Source organism: Formica exsecta, unplaced genomic scaffold (genome assembly GCF_003651465.1).
Source record: "Formica exsecta isolate Colony F162 unplaced genomic scaffold, ASM365146v1 scaffold125, whole genome shotgun sequence".
Lineage (NCBI taxonomy): Eukaryota > Metazoa > Arthropoda > Insecta > Hymenoptera > Formicidae > Formica > Formica exsecta.
Genome location: NW_021848584.1, coordinates 373,617 through 395,302, shown reverse-complemented (window position 1 = coordinate 395,302; position 21,686 = coordinate 373,617). Strand labels below are relative to the sequence as shown.

The following is a 21,686-nucleotide window of genomic DNA, read 5'->3' as shown; positions in this document are numbered from 1 at the left end:
TAATTTATACATATATATAATTTATTTATTTTTTTCTTTTATTAAATTAAATGTGACACGCCATATGAAATATTTTAAGCACAAAAACGTGAGTAGTAAGTACGATTTCAAGTACAAAAGTGTTTCTTCATTGCCACATTCTTATTTCTTGTATTTTTATAGTATAAATAAAACTAAACAAAACCACTAACCACAAGATACTCCTGCATTAGTCTGTGCAAATGCATAGCGCATGCATCAGCGCAAGTGTACGTGCGTCTCGCGCCTTATCCGCCCATTCTCTTCTTTCGCTTTTGACCTTTTCACCCCTCGCGTCCGCAGCCTGCGGATAAAAGTTCACGCTAATGGATTTACATGAAGCCGCTATCATCGAACGTGGCAGGATCGAGCTGCGAGCATCCATCTCGATCGTTTATCCCTCAGTTTCTTCCGGCCGCGATCTAAAGCACTATAGTGCAGCTATATTGTACTTTCACTTGGCAAACATAGTTCTATTGTTTATTGAATATATAATATTGATTTCTTCGTTTATTGAATATTATTTAGAAAAATTGTATTTATAATTTTGATTATACAAAGTGAAAAATATTTTTATGAGAATAGTACATTTCATATGAGCTATCCATGATTTTTTTACAATAGTTTGTTTATTTTATTTTTACAGTGCGCCTATTAAAAAATCTGCAACCTCAGATTCTTTCTTCACCAGTATCGTTCTTCGCTTATCTATCTTTTGAGCCCCAACATAGCTTTTTCGTTATTTCGCGATCGTTACTATCCGCTTGCAACTGTCAAGGGAGCCGAGGGAGAGAGATAAATCGTTTCGATATGATTCAATGTCGAGTGCCTGCACGTCCACCGAAATTGTACGTCTTCCCTTGATCCAACGAACGATCGATGCTCGCGGCCTTCGTGCGAAATTATAAGGTCATGGGTCGAAGCACGCACACGCTGCTATCGCATGGAAATTCTGTGCGAGAGTTCCGAAACTTTGGTGAAGCAATATCGATTTTCATTAACTTTTCCGTAATTAGGTTCTCGATACCTTATACTGCCCTCATGCAATAATGACTTTAATCATAACTCCTTAATTCGAAATCAGTCAAAACTTTCGTCGATGAAGGAAATGTCGATATCTCGAGAAGCCTTGTGCCAGAGAGAGATAGCCTTATATAATTTTTATATCATCATGTTCAAATTGGTTTTTCCTCAGTAAAAATATCGAGAGAATTTACAATTTTTTTATTTTTAATATTATTAAATATCTTTATAATAATTTCACAAATTATATATCTATTGAAGAAAAGTTTAATATAATTATTATTATGATATCTCTCTTGATTTGTCGAAATATATTCTTTAATTCGATCTTTAATTTAAATGAATATCTAAATCATGCTGTGTATTTTTATATTAAAGAAATTTCTGAAGAAATATAGATTTCTAGAAATTGAATACAATTTTACTTGTAACGAATTCAGAAAATACGCATTTCACGCAGTATCCTCAGGGTTGAACGGCCGACACTGATATGTTTATTCTGTGGGATACTGGCTGGCGAAAAGGGAGAAAAAGAGAATAAAACGCGAGCACGGAAAGTAGTGCTCTATTTGTGGCTATGGAATTTGTTCTTTCCTTCTTTTTTTCTATCCGCGATGCCGATTGGGAGAAATTCTGCCAACGCCACGAAATGAAAACTTCGAAATGAAATGCAAGAGAAAATGATAAGTTTCAATAAAATAATATAACAGAATAAATTTCCGAGTGTAAAAAAAATCATCTCTTAGTAGTGTACGTCAATCTCTGGCTCGCGTATAAAGCATATTTATAAATTAACGATATCGACATTAACCGTACTATCGCTTTTAATATACATATGCATATTGTGTACATTATCGCCTGTATGCACTTTGTATACACTTTCAATGGTTTACTCTCAGTGCGCTATGCGGATGCATATTTTGCACTTCCGGCGTTCCATGAAGCTCGAGTACAACAGAGCACTGTACTTTTAATTTAAATAATGACTTTGTACGTGTGCCGAGTATGAAAGCACGATTAATATAATGTTTCACGGATTCTATAGGTTTATACATATAAACATAAAGATTGATATTTTTGCATGATTAATGCTGAATATGTGTAATTAAATTTAGATATTTATTTATTGCAAGATATTGCAATGCTATATTGAAAGATGCACTATTATTGACTATGTGTTGAAAAATTAACAATTTCTATTAATATAATCTGACATCAAAACTGAAGCGACGTAATATTATTAACATGGTCTTAATTATTTAAGTGTTCTCTCGCAAATAAAATATTAGGATAGTTTAAAGATATTTTTATTTTTAATATACACGTCTTTAGATACGAAAATTTTATCAAAGAGATACGCAAGAAAAACCAAGGCTCTATGCAAATTTATGAATGCGCTCGTAACAACGCTGTCACAACACATAATACGATGAAAATCATGTTATCTCTGTAAATCTTTTTTGACACTAAAAGTTAAGTGTCGTTTGTGTCTCTATTCAATCTCCGCGTTTATTTAACGAACTTTTTAACTTGATGGAAAAAGCGAAAAAGTTCTTCGTGTGCCACGTTGTCTATGATAAATATATGTTCCTGGAGATTTTAGCTATTTGTATATTTTTTTGAAGCGAAAGAAACATGAAAGAGTATCTTGTCACTTTGCTAATAAATGAGTTTCAATGCATTTATCTGGCGAACACATTTAACCAGCTCTCTATGATTCAAAAGAACGTTACTCAATGCATTTCTCTGGCTATCTTTTGCAAGAAAAAAAAATTAGAAAGAGATCTTATTAATTGATATTAAATTGTAAGATTTATTTTTTACTTTGAAAGCATTTCAATTTGCATAATATTATGCATAATAATATATAATAATATTAGTATTTATTTGACAAGTTACAAGTGGCCATATTTTAACAAGTAATAAATAATAAATTTTGCCATTTGCTTAGAGATAATGATAAATTAAAAAATTAAATAAACTAGATAATGTACACTTTAGAGTATTAAAGCATTAAGCATACAAAAGTATTTTTTGCTTTTTCAATCATTCTAATTGTGAAGAAGTTATTTATAATTTTTAATATGTATAATGATAATTTTTATTTTATAAACAATTCTAGAAGTGAATGAAGAGAGATGTATAAATATTATAACTGCTGTATTTATTTGTGGTTTTATTGAGTCGCAATACGATAGCTTTGCGTATGCTATCGGAAAATAGTTGTTAACGTTTCTGATGGGGATGATGGAACGCACGTTTTATAGTTCCCGAGAACACATTACATCGACGAATGACACCTGTCTCTTTATAATCTCATTGCTCATCGATCAGCCATCGATGTTGAATTCTATAGCGATAAGCAATGGCAACGCGCCGAGCAGTGAAACGTGCCTAAGAGTGACACTGCAGGATAGCTATCTGGAGTACTCGGAACAGCTTGAATATTCATTATTCGAGCGTTTCTCTCGCTCGATGCTCATCGATCACTCGAGCGATGTCGCAAGCTGAAGCAACATAAATAATCGAGACAAAACGTGGCCGGCGGTAAGGAATGCCATGGTCCATATCTCCATGCTCGCTCAAACAATAGATATGTGCAACAATAGCGGTTAATTACGAGGAGAAACGCGCATAATCATCGTGCATATCTTTTTTATTAATGCGTTAAATAGTTTTAAACTCTCTCTCCGAGATAGGGTTGCACGACATATTAAACTTAGGCTTGATATTATCTTGTCGTGTCTCGAAATTCGAGACAGGATTAAGACAAAATTTTTAATTAGTTATCAAGATAATACCAAGACTAAGATTCTCAAGATTATTGATTTCTACAAAAAAGCTAAAATATGTATATTTGTGTAAATTAGAGAGAAAAAAATTACTGTATTATACAAATTTAAAAAATTTTACTTAATAAATAAAAATATTTATATTGACAAATTTAAAAGCAATTAATACGATGAACAAAATAAAGAATATAAAATTTTACACAATTATTTAGCTATACAAAACTTTGTGCACAGCATGTACGCGGTTCTTTGATTACTATTATATATAATAATATTTTTGGGAAATAAACGAGAGAGAGACAGAAGGAGAGAGAGAGAGAGAGAGAATGACATCAATAGTAATAATTATCTTAAATTATTATATATTATAAAAATTATACATATATATTGTTAAATATTATTTTAAACAATAGTTTAGTATTAGATAATAATTGTAAATAAAATCGAAAGAAGACAATACAAGATGAGGTTTTTGCTATCAAAATTCACTCAAGACTAAGACAAGATTTAGAATATTTTTATGAATATTGTCTTGTTTTGAATTTTGTGCAATCCTACTCTGAAAATTATCACATTACACAGTTCAAAGAAAAATATGATATAATTATTGATAAAATTTATTTCAAATTTATAATCTCTTTCTGTCGATTTAAAAGAGAAGTCTTCTGTCGATACACATCTCGTGTATCGCGTCAGCGAGATAAACGATTCTGAATATCAAAATTGTGAAGTGACACGGCATCTTGATATCGCGCATACGTCATCCACAAATTTTTTCGACGACTTTAAATGGATAAATCGCGTTTTAAGTGTTATGATCATCGCGTCAATGGACTTAAATCGATGACACGATCCGGCACATCGTATCTACTGCATCGTTGAGAAATCCTCCACGCGAGGTGCACGCGAGTTTGACCGTGTGTGCATGATGATATGGAGAAAGAAAGGGAAAGAGAGGGGCACTCACACTGGTATCTCGGACAGGTTTACAAGATTTTTTAGCCTGAGGCATGCATCTGGGCAACCCGATCGCGACTCGCAAGGTAGAATATCGAATTATTGCACTCGGATTAAATAGTAACTAGAGATTCTACACGTACATGTACGTGTCGTGCGAATATTAATCTGTTCAATGCCAGCATATGTATTTTACATAATAAAATGTGTTGTGTCTGCTGAAGAGATTTTGTTTAGAAGTTTATCGGAAAAAAGGTAGCCCGAGAGTGATATGATCATTTATTGCCGTAAATAGTTATTAATATATGGTTGTAAATATATATTATTAATATAAATATTAGTTTTAATATTATATTAATAATATGTTATATTTGATTATACGAAGTTCTCAAGGAATTTAATTGTTATCGTGTCGCAAAAATATAAATTGTTTGAAGCTGGGTCGAATATTTATCTTTTTTAGTCTCGTTTGCCAAAGTGCAATTATACAATTATGACAGTAACACAGAGTTCGTGACAAAAGGCAATCCAGAAGAGGCAAAATATGGATGATGAAATCACTGTGCAATAATATTGAGTGGTACAGGCGCCGGTTTGCTCTTTCTCCGGTGTTTATATTGCCACGAGCGCTTTTTACTGCGCCTGGCGTGAACGACCGCAAGGCTTTCTGACGGGCAATCATCGAATCATACTGAAGAGCGGAATGATCTCGTGGCTGTCAGGAGGTGATAAAAGTTACGCGGTATGGTGATTTGCTCTTAATGGCCGCTTGTGGGAAGCTGAGTGTAAGACGCAAATGTGAGGTGAGAATGAAAATATTTGACGCTGCTTGTCCCAAGAAAAAATGCAGTAACCATCATTTGCTCAGAACTTTGCTCGACCGTAATCGGCGTGACTGTTATAAAATGTGATGAAAACGTACCAGTACACAAATTAACGCAAAAATTTGGTCAACGAAAATACTTTTTTCTATATATCTTTTTTTCTATATTAAATTATAATGAAAAAATATAATTAATAAATACATTAAGTTATGCATATCTATAAAATAAATGCTTTCGCACACTTGGCGTAATAATTCGTTAGTTATTAATATGATATCGGAGTTTTATTTTTACAAAAAGATACGCTAAATTATTCATATATAATTAATAAATTTTGGAATCATAAAAATATTCTGAATGTGTTTTCAGAATTTTTGTAATTCCTCTTTTTACTCGCTGTCGCAATCAATTAAAATATAAAATTTTCATATAGTCACGAAAAAACCAGCTTTATGCATTAAATTTTTTAAAGCTACAGACAAGAGACTCGCGCGGAGAATTTTGCGAAAGTCAAGTTTTACGATCGCATACGACCAATCAGGTTAATTGGCACCTTGGGATTACAAGCCGCGGTAACAGAGAGAGTGCCATTTATCCGGATAATTTTAATCCACGTGTGTTACGAGCCGTTGCATGCGGGCAAAAGAAATCCGCCGTCGCGCGCAGACAATCCCAATAATAGTACGCGACAGAGAAACGCGCTCTACGTGCGAGATAATTAATCGGTCGATTAATTAAACGGCTCGCGGCTCGCCTTTGAACGGCGGTGCGTTCGCATACGGCCTTATTCCGTCGACGATCGCGCGCGATCGTACATCATCGCGCGGACGCGGCGCGGCGTGTCGTTCATTGCTCGTAAATATAGTAATTCAACGACACGTTAGCGACCCCGTATATTTACGCGTCGCGGTTCATTCACTTCCATTTACGTGCCGCGACGAGTAATCGCACCCCGCACTCTCGGCGCGCTTGAATTATTCGAGACTTGCGACGCGCGAATATCGAATTGTCTATTTCTCTAAACGAATCTTGTCTTCACCAACGCTTTTATTAATCTTTGATTAAAAGGTTAGCCAAATCGGGGTTTTTTATTGAAGCGATTTATATTATTCAGGGAAAAGATAGATTAAATTTCTTTAAATTTATTTGGTGTGTACTTAATAAATTATTGTATCTTTGAGTACAGGCTGAGATTCATATATAATATTTGACGTAAAAGAAATACAGTCTATTAAGTTTGGATCAAATATCTTTACGAGAGATAACGCTATTCCGGACAAAGCTCTTGCGCCGGATGCAAAGGTATTGCGGCTCACAAACGGATATGTATATGACTCACGTGCAATTTGCGGGAAATATTTTATTGCATATTTTATACTTCTTTAACCCAATTACGGAACATAATTGCAAATTGTTGACGGCATGCAATGTTTTTGCATAAAGATACATTGTTTTCTGTTTACTCAATTTGCATCGCTATCTAATCTTGTTATGCAAATATCTCTTATGTATGTTTTCATATATCAAGATAATTTTCTGTGTATTTTTCTTTATAAATTACTTTACCGCAGAATATTTTTAATCTATAATAATGCACTTTTTACGACTTGAATTTTTAAACGCAAATTATAAATAGCGTCTAAACTTTTAAATCATTCAAAATAACGTCTGCTATCCTGTTTCAATCAGGCTATAATAGTCCAATTCTGAATTAAGTCACGTTCAAATGAAATTTACACAATAAAGAAACTTCTAAATTGCGATGATGTTAGGAAACTAATTATTTTATATTATCTCATCATTTCTTGATCCTGCAAAGTTTATTTATCACTCACCCCGTATGATATCTGGTGTACGTGGGAGCTGTTGTCGGAACCAGCTGATAGCTCTGCGTGACGGCCTCTCTCGGTTGATGCCGATGATTGTCGTGATAACCCGCATACGCTGTAGCCCTGGTACCACCGTGCTCCGCTATCGTCACAACACCCAATTTATGCTCCACATGATGATGCCTCGATACCGAGTTTATCTGCTGCGGTGATCTCGTCGCTGACACCTGCGGCCGCAACGGTGTCCATGGACCCCTCGTAGTGGTCGTTTCTCGGACGACACTGTGTTCGTCATCTGGGCGATCGTGTCTGGCATGAAGAAGTCTATCGCGATACCAGACTGGCCAAACGACTCTGTGGCTGTGCGAGGGCAACCGATGATGATCCTCCGGAGACGATGGAGCGGAGCTCGCCGTGGCGGCGATAAACAAGCATGCCAGCAGTATCTTCAGGGCCATCGCGTCCGGCTCTTCGAAAGACTATCGTGTTTATGACAATCGCGCGATGTCCTGATAACGACAATGTACGAGCCGTCACATTCTCGACGGTCGCGGTGGACGCGCTAAATTCGCGACGGACATCCGGTGCGAGATCCTCTACGAGCAGCTGAGAGCACTACTGAGAGCACTACCGAACGAGACACACGAAGCGAGGCCCACGTGTTTCAGAGCTGCTGGTGAACCAACCCCACCATGAGTCTCCTTCTTTCTCCGTCTTGTTCCTTCCCCCTGTGTTTCGCCAGGCTTCCCTCTTCTCCCCATTGCCGCATTTACTCACCAGTATTCGTTTGTGGCCCGGTCTGCTCGGTGTGTGTCTGACTCTTTTCTCCCTTTCTCCTTTCCATTCTCGTGCCGTAGCTGCCGTCTGTTCTCCTGATATTCCACCAAGTCCTTCGGTAACCACCTACATATCCTTCCGTGGTTTAACCGGTGCGGGGCGGACAGCGTCTCTCTCGTGGTCGCTATCTTTACGAGAGATAACGCTATTCCGGACAAAGCTCTTGCGCCGAATGCAAAGGTATTGCGGCTCACAAACGGATATGTATATGACTCACATGCAATTTGCGAATTCCATCGTTATCGGAACAACATGTCAAATAATTAACGGGGATAAAATAAACGTATGAATGAAAGGCTTTCAATTATAAAGCACATTTCTTGGAAAAGATGGAAAAATACAAATTAGTATTCCACGATATTTAAGAATTCCGTAAATTAAATTGTCAATTTACTTAAATTGTCAATTTTACAATTAAAAAAAAGAAAATATATAAACATTTTAATAAATTAGAATATGAAATAAACAATAGTATTAAATACTATTATAAGTTTAGATAATATTAATAGAAAATTATTTTTTACACAAATAAGTATTATTTTATAAAACAAGGAGAAACTATAGCAAAAAGATATAAAAACACAAAAGAGTTAAAGTACAGAATGAAAAGGAGATAAAAAACTGGATGAAATATTTATTAAGATAAAATATGATATACATGATAATAATCTGGTGTAAAAATACTTGAAGTTGATATCGCAATCATATAATAATAATTATAATAATATAGTATAGATGTAGGTAATGACATATACCGGTGATAACCAAGTGCAATGCGGTGATAATAATTGTTGTCATGACCAGGAACTGCAATACCGTTGATATAATGATTAGTTCTATGCATAATCTGTTCCTGATCTGTGTTCCTCATTATTGTAAGAAAAAATAAACCGCAAATTATAAAATGAGATGAAATAAGCATTTGCAAAATTATATTTAACTGAGTTAAAAATATATATTTAAATTTGTATGCAGAATTATTTTTATACATATCTGGCTCTTAAATAGGAAAAATATGACATCCGAAGATTCTTTTGTATTGCTTATTAAACTCTTGATTTTCGCGAAATTCTGTTTAAAATTACTTAATCTAAAATTATATGCAAGATACAATAATGTTTCTTTATTTTCTCTAACAGTCACCATATGTACATTGAAGAATAGGTCTTAGATTACGTTGATACACTCGATTCTTCTGAATCTAGCCTGCAATGTCGAGGGAATTGCTCGAGGACCGACTGCGGTCGATTTTGCAATGCCGGAGTTGTAAGTTACGCGCACTAGAAGTCCCTGTGCAATTCCTGAATCACTTCGGCCAAGACGTTACTTGAGACCAAGGTCAGTGGTGCAGTGGCTGCAACCGAGGTCTCCGTTACTTTTTTGCTCATTCCTCGCTGACTAAGAGCGAACGGAGAGGAGCGGAATAATTGCGCGGATCATCGTCACGTTATTGCCCATTAGAGGAGAACGGGGCACAAAACACAGAAGCATATCGCGACCGGCAAGAGATAAATCAATGTGGCAGGATAATATATCGAGACGCGTTCATTCCCACGAGCGCGATCTACCCTTCTCATCTATTCGTGATCTCACCAGTACTTCGATGTTTCATGTCTTTGTCGTCATACAGAGTGTTGAGTATGAGATATTCTTTAGAATGGATAGATAAACTTTACGGAGGGAAAGGAAAGAAAATTTTAAAAATTGCGTACTATGAATTCCTTCGATTTCTGTCTCTTTCTCTTCATATATATATATATATATATATATATATATATATATGATATATATCTTGTTCTCTTTGTATTGTTACACTTCCTATTTAAAAGCCAGATAAATGTACTGATTTAAATGCGAAGGACACAGTGAAGCCGAAGTAATGTTTCATTCAGACAGTGCCAGTGCGCTCAAATGAAATGCTTATGATTAATGCTGCCGACACTGCATAGGAATGTTAATCGAACTTGCTGCGATCGCAAAAGTATTTTTTTTTTCTTTTACATGTCGTTCTTTCCGCGGTACGATAAGCCTCGTTATCGAGATATCGTAGACATCGTCTCATTAATTATTGCTCGCACATACTTTATTCTGTCGATAATTCGTCGGCAGTCGGACCGGTTTGTCTTCACAATCAATTGCAGGCTCATCGAACTGCACGTAAGCAATCATGACGTTGGTTAACGATTAGTTATTCCCATAGTTAGCTTTAGGCTGCGCTTCAAATTATGACTGAGTCAATGCAAGCACAATTTGATGTTATCAAACAAAAGGGAATCAGTATAGTTGAAACTTTTTATAATACAGAATAATTTTAAATTACCTTTTAAAATTTGTTTTATTAACATAAAGTTTTCTTTAATCGAATTTTGATTTTGCATGTAATTTTTATCCGTTATGTCTTTCTCATAAAATTTGTGCAAGTTGTCAATAGTATATTTTTTAACAAACAAAAGCTTAAAAGTTACACAAATATTTAAATTAAGAACAATTTTAATTTAAATAATGTTTGCAATATAATTTATCACTACTGCGAGAAATACTGTAACAAGTTTAGCATCTAAGAAATCTACGTCGTTGGAATATGTTGTTCCAATTTTCACGAATGAATTCTTAGATAGTATATTCATAAGAAAAACACTTAAGCACGCGCATCTCCACGCAATACCGTCTCTACAAAGTATAGAAAATTCCACTCTGTGGAGGGAAGTAATGTTGCGGAATAAATTAATAGTCGCGAGAAGTCGCTAAAGTTATAACGACACTGTGAACTTTAACCTTTTCTCAAGAGAAAACATACAACAACATAACCGAAAATTAATCTTATGATAATAATTCGTTGCTTACATTTTGCGCGATAAAAAAATAAATAAAGAAGAAAAAAAAATATATATATATATACATTATATTTTTATAAATTTTATGAAAAGTCTACAAATACCATTCATCGACATTTTAATATCTTAAAAAAGATATTAGAACGTCAATGATGTTTTGAAATTAAAAACGAACACATACAGTAAACTTTTATTTGAGTAGTTTATAGTGTTTTGTAGTATATCATACTTTTATTAAATATTTTGTTAAACAAATATATATAATATATATCTTTCTATTAATTCTGTAAATCCTGTAAATAATAATACATTGTTTGACGATAAGCATATAGACATAAGACAATCGTTAAAATAATATCGTAGTAATAATTTAAATTTAATAAATAGAATTCTCCAATATGTTTAATTTATCCGGAATAAATAACTAAATTGTAGCTTGTAAATACAGTTGTACTATACATATATTTCAATTATTCCATTGGAACTAATTTTTGATAAGTCTGCTTCTCATTGTGATTATCTTTTGATTAATTTACATGAATTGTATCAATTCTCTATATCTGCAATCTCAGTATGTACATTTCATAAGAAATGATTTTACGAATCGTAATGCCTTGAGGCATGCATATCAATGATAGATGGTATCGTAAATAACAAGATGTAGCTTCCGTCGTGAAAGCAAATTACGGAGAACTTAATCAAGGATACGATCTATATTTATCGATCACAAAATACAATAAATTATTACACTTTTTTCATACTCTTGGTAGAAGGTATTTGCGATTTAATGCACTTAATATACAGTTATAGAACATTTTATATTCTGTATTATATATTTTATAGAATAAACTATCGCCTATTTTATTAGGATATTTAGGAGAGAGAGAGAGAGAAAGAGAGAATTTTTTGATATTTTACATATTCTAAAATTTATCATTAAGGTATTATATAAATATAAAATTTTTTTTATTATAACAAGTCGATGTTTGCGATATATATTTGAAAAAAGATATATTATTGATAGTAAAATAGCATAATTATATCGTTTTTTTTTTACTTATATTCTTATCAACAAAACAATGACCATTATCAAGTATGAGACTATTCCTGGATTAATATGCTATATCTGTTTGCAATATCTAATGCTCTCTAATTCTTGTACACCCAATGTATGACGCAAACTTACGGATACATATATTGCACTCAGGTCACGTATCCAGGTTTTGACCTACTGACCTACACGATCCCGTGACGTCACGGGAAAGCAGTAGGACAGCGAAAGGGTGGCAAGGCTGGAATAGGTGGAACTTCAATATGACGAAGGAAATGTTTTTCTCGGTACGCTGAAATGATGGGAATAATTCAGACGTTATAAGCATTTTCTGTGAAATATGTGAGTTAAAAAATTTTTATATGCACATCGTTTTTATACTTAAACATAATTTAATTTTTTTTATAAAATAGGCAAATATAAAAACATAGGAAAATAAAAGTATTTAGTTTTTAATAGGGTGTTTTAATTATAAAACAATTTTTGTTATTTAGCTAGTAACAAGATCGTATTATAATTTTATATTTCGTGGAAAAGTCTCATAAAACTCTTTATTACATTTTCGCTCATGCAATTTGCAAGCAAATATAAAATACTTCGAAAAAAAATGAAATAAAAACGTTTAAATGCTTTTTATATATGATTTCTTACTACTTTATTTTCCACTTATTGCTAAAATAAGAATATTATTTATAAGCACATATTTGTGTATATATTTACAATTTAATATTGATAACACATATTTAGAATTGATATTTAGAATTAATCTACTATTCATCTTTTCGTTTAATTCGTCTATTTATTTTCTTAATAACATTTTTTTAAAAAAAAAACATTTTCACATTCTATTAATTTTTTTAAAAATATTCAGAATATGTATATTTATATATATTCTTTGTCTCGTGATTGAAGAAAGATAAATAGATATGTGCATATATTTGCTCTCATGTCGAAGATGTTAGTTTCTATAAGACTGCCATACAGAAGCATGGCTCATATTTCGTCAATATGCGTTATCATATCTTGATATATGAAATTTTAATATTTGCTCTAACGAAGTTTTGCTCAAGTTGATGTCGACTAATCGCTATGTTTGCTAGCCAATGTCAGACAATTAACCAAGAGCGACACCATCCTTTGTCTAAATTCTCGCGCTCTCCAGCTCCGCTTTATATGCTATTTTACAACTTTTTATATCCTTTTCTTACTCGTATTTTTGATAGAATTTTTTCGCGTGAACAAAACCATTGAGTTTGTCGCAGTCTCATCGTCCCGGAGATTAGCAAGAAGCCTAAAACTGATTGATATAACAGATCATCGCGCGATCGAAAGGAAGGCTTTCATCGCCAAGAATCATCGATGTCAATGACAGCTTCCTGGTTAGATCTATTTATCATCGCTCAGACATCCTCATTCTGACAGCAACGATTTCTGCCGAATTATTTACCACCATCACAAGTCAACGAACAGATTTGAGCGCCACTGCATGAGCAGTGGATGCAAATTTTTTGGGGTGGAGATTGAAGAGATACATTTTAATTGGAATACTTGGTATAATTGAAAACGAGGTATATATGATTTATATCAATAATATATCGTTAATTCCGTAGTTTTATAAATAGAATAAAAATTAATAATTTTCTAAAAGTTAGGTTTTTAAATGCTCTTTTATATATTAATTTTTTGAATATATATATAAAATTTAGAATATATATGTGTATTCTTTGAGTTTAAATTTTCTTGAGTAGAATTTCTTTCTTTTTGAGTATTATAAAAATCTGTGAAAATTGCGAGATATAAAATTGATAAATGGATATATATATTAATATATACAAATAACAAAATTTTATTTTTAGATAAGTATAAGTAAAATTATTAACTGGCAGCTAATTATATTTTAATTTACAGCTAATTATAAAAATATTTAAAAATAAGCTTTTAAAAGAGAGAAAGAGAGAGTGAGGGAGAGAGAAAGAGAGAGAGAAAGAATTTGTATCAATTTAAAGCAGAAATTTCTTTTAAAAAAAATTTAATTTATATATATATAATATATTATTAATTATATATACATATATGTGTAAAATTACAGAAATCCGTTAGACATTCTATATATAATCAATACAATTAAATTAAATGATAAATTATATGAAAAATATTTCGAAATAGATAACCATATTCCCTGTTGTATACGCGATGTAAACGCGGTAGTCTGTACATAGTATGTGCATATGTCTTTCCGCTTCAGTAAGCGTTTCCTCGAAATGTCCCATCGTATAAACCATCTCCGCATATTTTAACGAACGATTCGAGAAACGTCGACTTGCACGTGGAATACCGTATTTTCCATCTGTTTCGCGGAAATGTGTAGAATATCCGTTCGCCTTGACATTATATAGCGAGGTATCTAAAATGTATCTCTACGGCATCACACTTGACTTCCCTTACACCTTTTCACCGATTTCACTGATGCATCAAATATGCTTGACAAATATTGTCGATGTATCTTAAATATCGTATAGCTTAAAGCTTAAATATACTATATATATAAGATATGATATGACGTCACGCGTCTCAACAAACATATCTACCTGTTTTCTAATAATTTTCTTTATGTTATTCCGCCCCAAAATTGAAACATGAAATGTTTCAATGTTGTTGGTTCTATCGTCAAAAAAATGTTCTACAGTTGTGTCTCATATTTTCGTCGATAAGAATTGAATCCTTACTTTTGTATCTACTTAAGCCGCTACAGTCGGCAATATAACTGCGTTGAATTATTGATTTATATCGATTTATGTATTACTAGCTTAACGTTTCTATGTCTTTCTCTCTTTTTGGAGAATATATATGTACCTTCATACTTATCGATATTTACAACTGCTTCTTTAATTCTATTTTGTTAATTTAATCTTTTCTTTTTTCATTATTTTAGAGTTTAACTCCAAGAGTTTAATTTACTCATAACAAACATCTCGAAAAAAATGATAATATTTAATTATAATAGCAAATTTAATTATTTTATTATAATGTAATATTTTTATAATAATTTAAAGAGTTTTAAACTTTGCATAATATTATTTTTGTAATTCCAGATACCATCGCCGTCTTTTATGAGTCAGTATTCACGGCCATTCTATGATTCGGATAGTCGACCCATCTTCTAGTTTCAGGCAAAACGCCAGCGAGTGGATCTATAAGGTCAGTCCTGACAGTAAAAACGTGCGACCAATGCGAAATTTACCCCGGGAGTTCTCTTCCAAATGGGTCACATTGGTAGAAAGAAGAAAGAGAGCAAGGTTACGCGCACGCAAACGACGACGACGGAGATGTCGCGTGGCTATAAAAGTCGAAACGCTGTCGGACACACAAGCGAACGTGTTCGAGACGCAGGGGCTCTAAGCGAATTACTTGGGATCCACACGTGGATCTCAAGGTGCACAGCCTTGAAAAAGCTACGACGACCGTGAAATCGATCGTCGTAGCTGCACGATGCTTTCTCGTGCCAATCTTGGAATTAATGTCAGTATAAGATATCGAACAAATCACCTGTCAATTTCACAAGCCGTGCCATTATTTTATCAACGATTTGTATTCTTCCACAAATGAATATTGAATTTCTTTTCTTATTATATTATGCAAAATATTCTGTAATATAGTTTTATAGTTCAGTTTGCTCGGGTCATTTTGAGACGAAAAACTGAAATGGATGTATATATGAAACCAATTGATAAATTAAATAACTTTTTGATTAAAAATATTACATAACATATTTAACAATTAAATATTCTTTACATATTTTATTACTTATATATTTTTAAAATGTTAAATTTTATTGACACTATTGCAAGTAATATGAAATAAACATACATACATCAATTTTTATATAAAACAATTCTTTTTGATTTTTCTTTAGCAATAACTATTGTAGCTTAATAACTCTCTATTGTAATACATAAGTAATAGTAATAATTATTTCTATATGTCAGATGTTAGAAAGAGAAATTATTATATTAAATAAGTTAATTACGTTTATAATTATGGCCATAAAGTGCTTCCAATAATAAAAAAAATTAATACTTATTACAAAATTATTAAAAAATCAATTTTATTTAAAAATGTCACATTTTGCTATTCATTTAATGAATTGTTATTATCTAATATAATCTTGCGGTTATAGCCTGGAAAAATTAATTAATTAATAGTAACTCCCCAATACAATTAGAGACGCTAAAATTCTATTTCACAATCATTGAGACTATTTTTTATTGATTATTTATTAATTATTGATAATTTATTTTATTAATTTTTATAAGTAAATTATTTTATTCTGTGATTTATTTAATTTTTGCGATATTAACATATTTGACAACATTTACTTATTTCCAGATGTTATTTCTCTGGTCGAGGGAGCCGTCAATTCCGAACCCCAGAATCCATGGTTCGCCTGGTCCATGGTTCGCCTGGTTTGCTACGGCCGTTCTATTGTGGCGTTGTCGACGTCGCATCACCAGAGCAATTCTGGCGGTCTCGCCGCTAAAACTGCTAAGAAGACGCAATGCCGGTCTGGCGATTAATCAGAAAATGATATTGAAGCAGCAGAAGCGACACGGCCTGACGCAATTACACAAGCACAAGGCCATTGGCATACGGCGGGCGAAGCGACTGTGCACCGGCGACGGTCCGCACATGTCCGGCGACATGTCAATGATTCAAGCCGCACCGCAAATCCATTATAGGGTCACCAGAAGCGGCAGGGTGTACGGCAAATACCCGAACAAGACCGCTATACCGAACAGCAGCATTCAAGGAAGCCACTGACGCCGCATTAGGATTATCGAGCTCCCATCCATTGTCCTTGTCCCCTTATACAAATTTCGTGATCGTCGTGATCGTCGTCGTGTTGTTGACGTAACTCCTCCGAAATAATCGCGCGAATATGACATGATATGCTTTTATATCTTTCTCTCATGACATAAATTTCTTTTATAAAAAATGTGCCGTTTTCTTAACTTATGCCGATGCGCGAATCTGGAAGAATATGCACTATAATCATTTTTCGCATTTGTTAAGAATTGAATTAGAATTAATTAAATTATTTCATCTCGATGTAATTTGGAAGTAATAACATGTGCCACAACATTTAGCAGATTCAATTATTCATTATTTTTTATTACGCACGAAATGTTATACAGAAATTAGATGACGCAGTTATACGTTTCATAGAAAATTAAATAATATTATTGATTTAATAAATAATTGGTTTCAGCAATTTGATAATTTAATTTGCATTTGTGCGAATTGTGGATAATCTTTGCGAAAAAATTAAAATTACGTTAATAGAAATAAAATATTTGTATTATAAAAGAAATGAATTAAATACATTGCGCACGTTATGAGAGAAAAGATGGGATTAAAAAATTGAAAAAAAAATTGAAATATACTATCAATATAGTAGTCTTTTTGTCCAACCGATTTTTTTATACTAATTGTTATAATCTCCACCCACACTCAAGTATATATGAGATATTTTTTTTTTAACTTTGACTTATTATATTTCTCGTTTTTTATTTTTTCGATACATTTTCGAAAGCAAGATCGTTTAGCAATCAATTTTCAAAGAGATCATCATATTTTTAGAATTCTTAGACTTTTGACTGCATTCATCTCTTCTCCATTTTCAAATCACTAATCAAGAGCTGACTGTATTTAAGATGCTTAGTGTGTGCTTGCAGAGTATTCTTTAGTTGTTTCTTTTCATTTACAGATGTTTCAATGTCTTAACCGTGGTTTTAACTTAGAAATGATCTATGTTTTCTTAACAGAATAGTCAAAGCATCAATAATTTTGGAATTTTTTATGATTAAAAGTTTAGGAAATTTAATGAAGCAACATTTCACGTATTTACCTGATATTTGTATATTTTATTTGTATTTTTAGAAATGATTATTCATCCACTTTAGGACATAATCTTAATTTATATATTAATTAGAGCATAAATTTAAAAAATCCAACATTTTCAAATTTTTTAAACGAAAGGAAAATGCCAATTGGAATGATGAAACGTCTAAAACGTCTTTTCCTAAGCTGTCGCGCAAGTGGTGTATCGCGGAAAAGCACTCGTTGGCACAGCCCAAGTAACAATGAAATACTGCAGAACTTTCGTATCAGAGATGTGCCAATTTGAGCGGCACAATGCCCGCGGTTTCAGAATGAGCGAATGCATGGAACATGTGCATCGTTGTGCAGAATGGTAGGTAACTGTGCCAAATTTAATCATTCAATATAACCGGCTATATATATGTATATATATGTCACTGACATCAGGGCTGAGATTGTTGCACATTATTATTTTAAGGATTCAGAAGGATATAATACTTTTAACATATCAGTTTTGTTTTAAATTTCATAAAATATGTTATATATATCCAATGTATCGAATCGTTTATTATTGCCTTTGTTCTGTGATGCCAATTAATTATCTTCATATACGCTGTGCGTTATTTCGTATCGATGAGGATTCATCATCGAGGGAGTCACTATTATTTTATCATTGAGAAAAATTGTATAATTTAACAACTTGAAGATATATATTGAAGAAATTAATACCATGTCATTTTATTTTTGTTTGATATTGCTGCAAGTTTAATTGTTTTTAAAAAATAAAGAAAATTATAATACATTTCTCTAAAATTTGCAATAATGTGTTGTAAGATTGTTATTGCAGAGATTGTATACTTCCGCAGCTTTTTGTAATGTCGGCAGCCAAATCTAGTACGCGACGGTCAAGTTCGCTCGTGGCGTGTTGCTTTCATTGACGGGCGATCAAAACCAGCTCACGGTGTGTTGCTTTTGCCGTCAATGGAATATTAAACGTAAAAATTACTCAAACAATAATATTAAAAATAGTATTCTTAAAAAATTAAGATGTCATTTCAATAAAATCGGATTGATAATGAATAATAAAAAATAAAATAAAATATAATCTATTAGAGATATTTAAAGACTTGGTTATATTTGAGAAATGAGAGAAATATGTTGCTAAGAACACAAAGGGAAAGAACGTCATTTAAATAAATAATTGTGGAATTTAAGACTCCAATCTTGGTACTCGTAAAAGAAAAATTTTTATTGTACATTTGAGTTTAATTAAGAACTCGAACGCATACGAAATATATCACAGTACTCTGTAAAAATACTTTTGAACGATACGATCGAACAAATTAACAATTCAAATCAAAGTGTACCGTAACAAGAAAAAACGAATAAGCTAAAATTATCACAAAGACCGTATTAATATGCGAAAATCCTGCTCTTCTATTTTGAGCAAACGTTCTAAATAATTATTACGTGGCATCGTAAGTAATTTTAATAAATTTTGATGAACTGTCTAAAGACCTAATTTAAATTTCTGATTAATGTAATTAACAGCGGACGTAACATTATCTCATGAGAATCACCGTCGATTTTCTGGCTTTAATCAAAAGAGTGCGTATAAATTATGGAAACGATTTCATCAACGCCGTTTAAAGACAAATTGATAAAGGCAGCTCTCTCTCTCTCTCTCTCTCTCTCTCTCTCTCTTTCTCTCTCTTCTCTTCTGTCTCTCTCTTCCTCTTTCTTCTTCTGATTTGATTTGAATAAATAAATATTTGCTTAAGATTTTAGCGGCATTTTGTTAACAATATAATTTTTAAATCAAAAAGTAAAAAATGTTTTTTAAAAATAATCTTATTATAAAAGTGCAAATTGCGTACAATTGAGTGGAAAGTGTTTTATTCAAAAAAGTACTCTGTTACTTATTTATATAGTTATGCAAATCAATATGCATTTAAAAACATATCTTTTTCTTTCATTTTCATATTTTTTTCTTATTGCTTCTTGTTTCTATTACACACAGACTCTCTATATAAAATAAGGATTATAATATATGTAATTATAAAACTTTTTATTAATAAACTTATAGAGGATTTGCAATTTAAAGTGGAATTATGGAATTATCTGGAATTTATAGAATTATTGATTATATATTCTCCGTTACATAGCACAGAATAAAATAGTGTAATAAAGCTTGAGCGTACCAGTAATTTAAATTAATTGATCCTGACTTAGCTAACCCATGGCGCAAACTGACTATGATTGTACAAAGGATATGTTATATTAAGTCTAAGATTTAATTCTGCATTATAATATAAATATTCGTTGATACTCTACTCCGCAAAGCAGAAACGTCGAAGCGGCGAAGTCACAAAATCGACAATCGATAAGCAGCCATCATGAGATATTCGAGAGCGAGCAATTCAAAAAGAATACTGATACAACAATTTCTATCATCCATCGATTCTTTCTGCTCGCACGTTTGACAAGCACGAAATCTCCGGGTGCTCGTGACAGCGAGAATGCGGGTAGATTTGTCGCGGGAATCGACGAGACGGTGTTCGTACGTCGCGACAACAGGGTCGCAGCCTCGAATGCGCCGCGAAAATGCCCGGATGGGAAAGGGTGGATCGGGGGTGGCGCGCAAGCGTCGTCGCCGTCGTATCGACGCCTCGACGCCCGGGCCGAGGGAGAGAAGCGGACTTCTCTGCCAGTAGTAGTTGTAGAAGTCCCGGTTGTGGAGTCAAGCGAGAGTGCGAATATGTGCGCCTGTGCGTAGCGGTGTGTTTCTGCGAATGCATCTCGAGTGCATCTTACGGCAGAGCGGGAGGGATATATAAGGACGTTTAAAGAGACAAGATCTCGGCGATACGAAGACAACGACGACGACGACGGGCGTAGAGGACGACGCGCTATCAGCGTCTCGGCTATCGCTGCCGACTCGGCCGGGTTCGCGGAGAAAAGCGACGCGAGAGGGTGAACAGAAGCGTCAGGAGGCTGTGAGAGGCACCGGCGGAGCTGGTGCACGCGATCAGGATGCGACCGAGGAGGTACGTGTGACGTCGGTTGAACGTGGTCGAGGGTGATAGTGAATAGAGGTTGCGAACGATGCATACAAAGTACTCGGAATTTGGGATGCTGCGTGAACTGCGATGTCATCGTTGCCATGCTCGATTATATATTAGAATTCTCTCTGGTTTGTCGATATTGTGTCGCTCCAATTTACTGCTTCTCTTCCGTTCCCTTAATTGCGATATATTTCCAAGTGAATGGTCCGAAAGACCGATAGGGCGCGAAGATGCAAAGCACCAAAAATCTGGTCCTTCCTTTTTATGCCTGATATCTTCTAGCAATCGAGCCCTTCGCGCCGCAACTACGAAGGGAAATCTTGCGCAATCATGTACATGGTTAATTGAAATTGGCGTTTTATAAATGTTTCACGCAGAGATTTATCGAAACATGTGCTCGTGCAGTTTTTGATGTTTTACAGTTCAGTCTTCAGGTTCTAACTCTCGTGCATCATTATCTTTCGTTTTGTCATCTCTTTATTTTGCTATATAAATATCATATATTATATCATTTTTATTAATAACTCTCTAATTGTGTGTGATTAATATGGTATCTATATATAATATTATATCATTAAT

The 21,686-nt window shown here is 33.4% G+C and overlaps 3 protein-coding genes across 3 annotated transcripts in view; 2 read left to right on the top strand and 1 right to left on the bottom strand.

Moving 5' to 3' along the window:
- Positions 1 to 8,158, bottom strand: part of LOC115245667 — a 25,955-nt gene extending 17,797 nt beyond the window's left edge. The window contains exon 1 of the mRNA XM_029824081.1: positions 7,450 to 8,158. Coding sequence (XP_029679941.1) covers positions 7,450 to 7,901 — 452 coding nt within the window. The 5' untranslated portion in view covers positions 7,902 to 8,158. The remainder of the gene's footprint in view (positions 1 to 7,449) is intronic.
- Positions 8,159 to 12,277: 4,119 nt separating this feature from the next.
- On the top strand, positions 12,278 to 17,516 carry LOC115245666. Its single transcript, XM_029824080.1, has 4 exons — positions 12,278 to 12,507; positions 13,479 to 13,733; positions 15,258 to 15,363; positions 16,552 to 17,516. Exons 3-4 carry the CDS (start codon positions 15,301 to 15,303, stop codon positions 16,981 to 16,983), a joined length of 495 nt encoding a protein of 164 aa, XP_029679940.1. The 5' UTR covers positions 12,278 to 12,507; positions 13,479 to 13,733; positions 15,258 to 15,300; the 3' UTR covers positions 16,984 to 17,516.
- A 3,219-nt stretch (positions 17,517 to 20,735) lies between these two features.
- The window catches only part of LOC115245671 (beta-2 adrenergic receptor), an 11,417-nt gene continuing 10,466 nt past the window's right edge, over positions 20,736 to 21,686 (top strand). The window contains exon 1 of the mRNA XM_029824089.1: positions 20,736 to 21,089. The gene's annotated coding sequence lies outside the window, so the exon portion shown is untranslated. The remainder of the gene's footprint in view (positions 21,090 to 21,686) is intronic.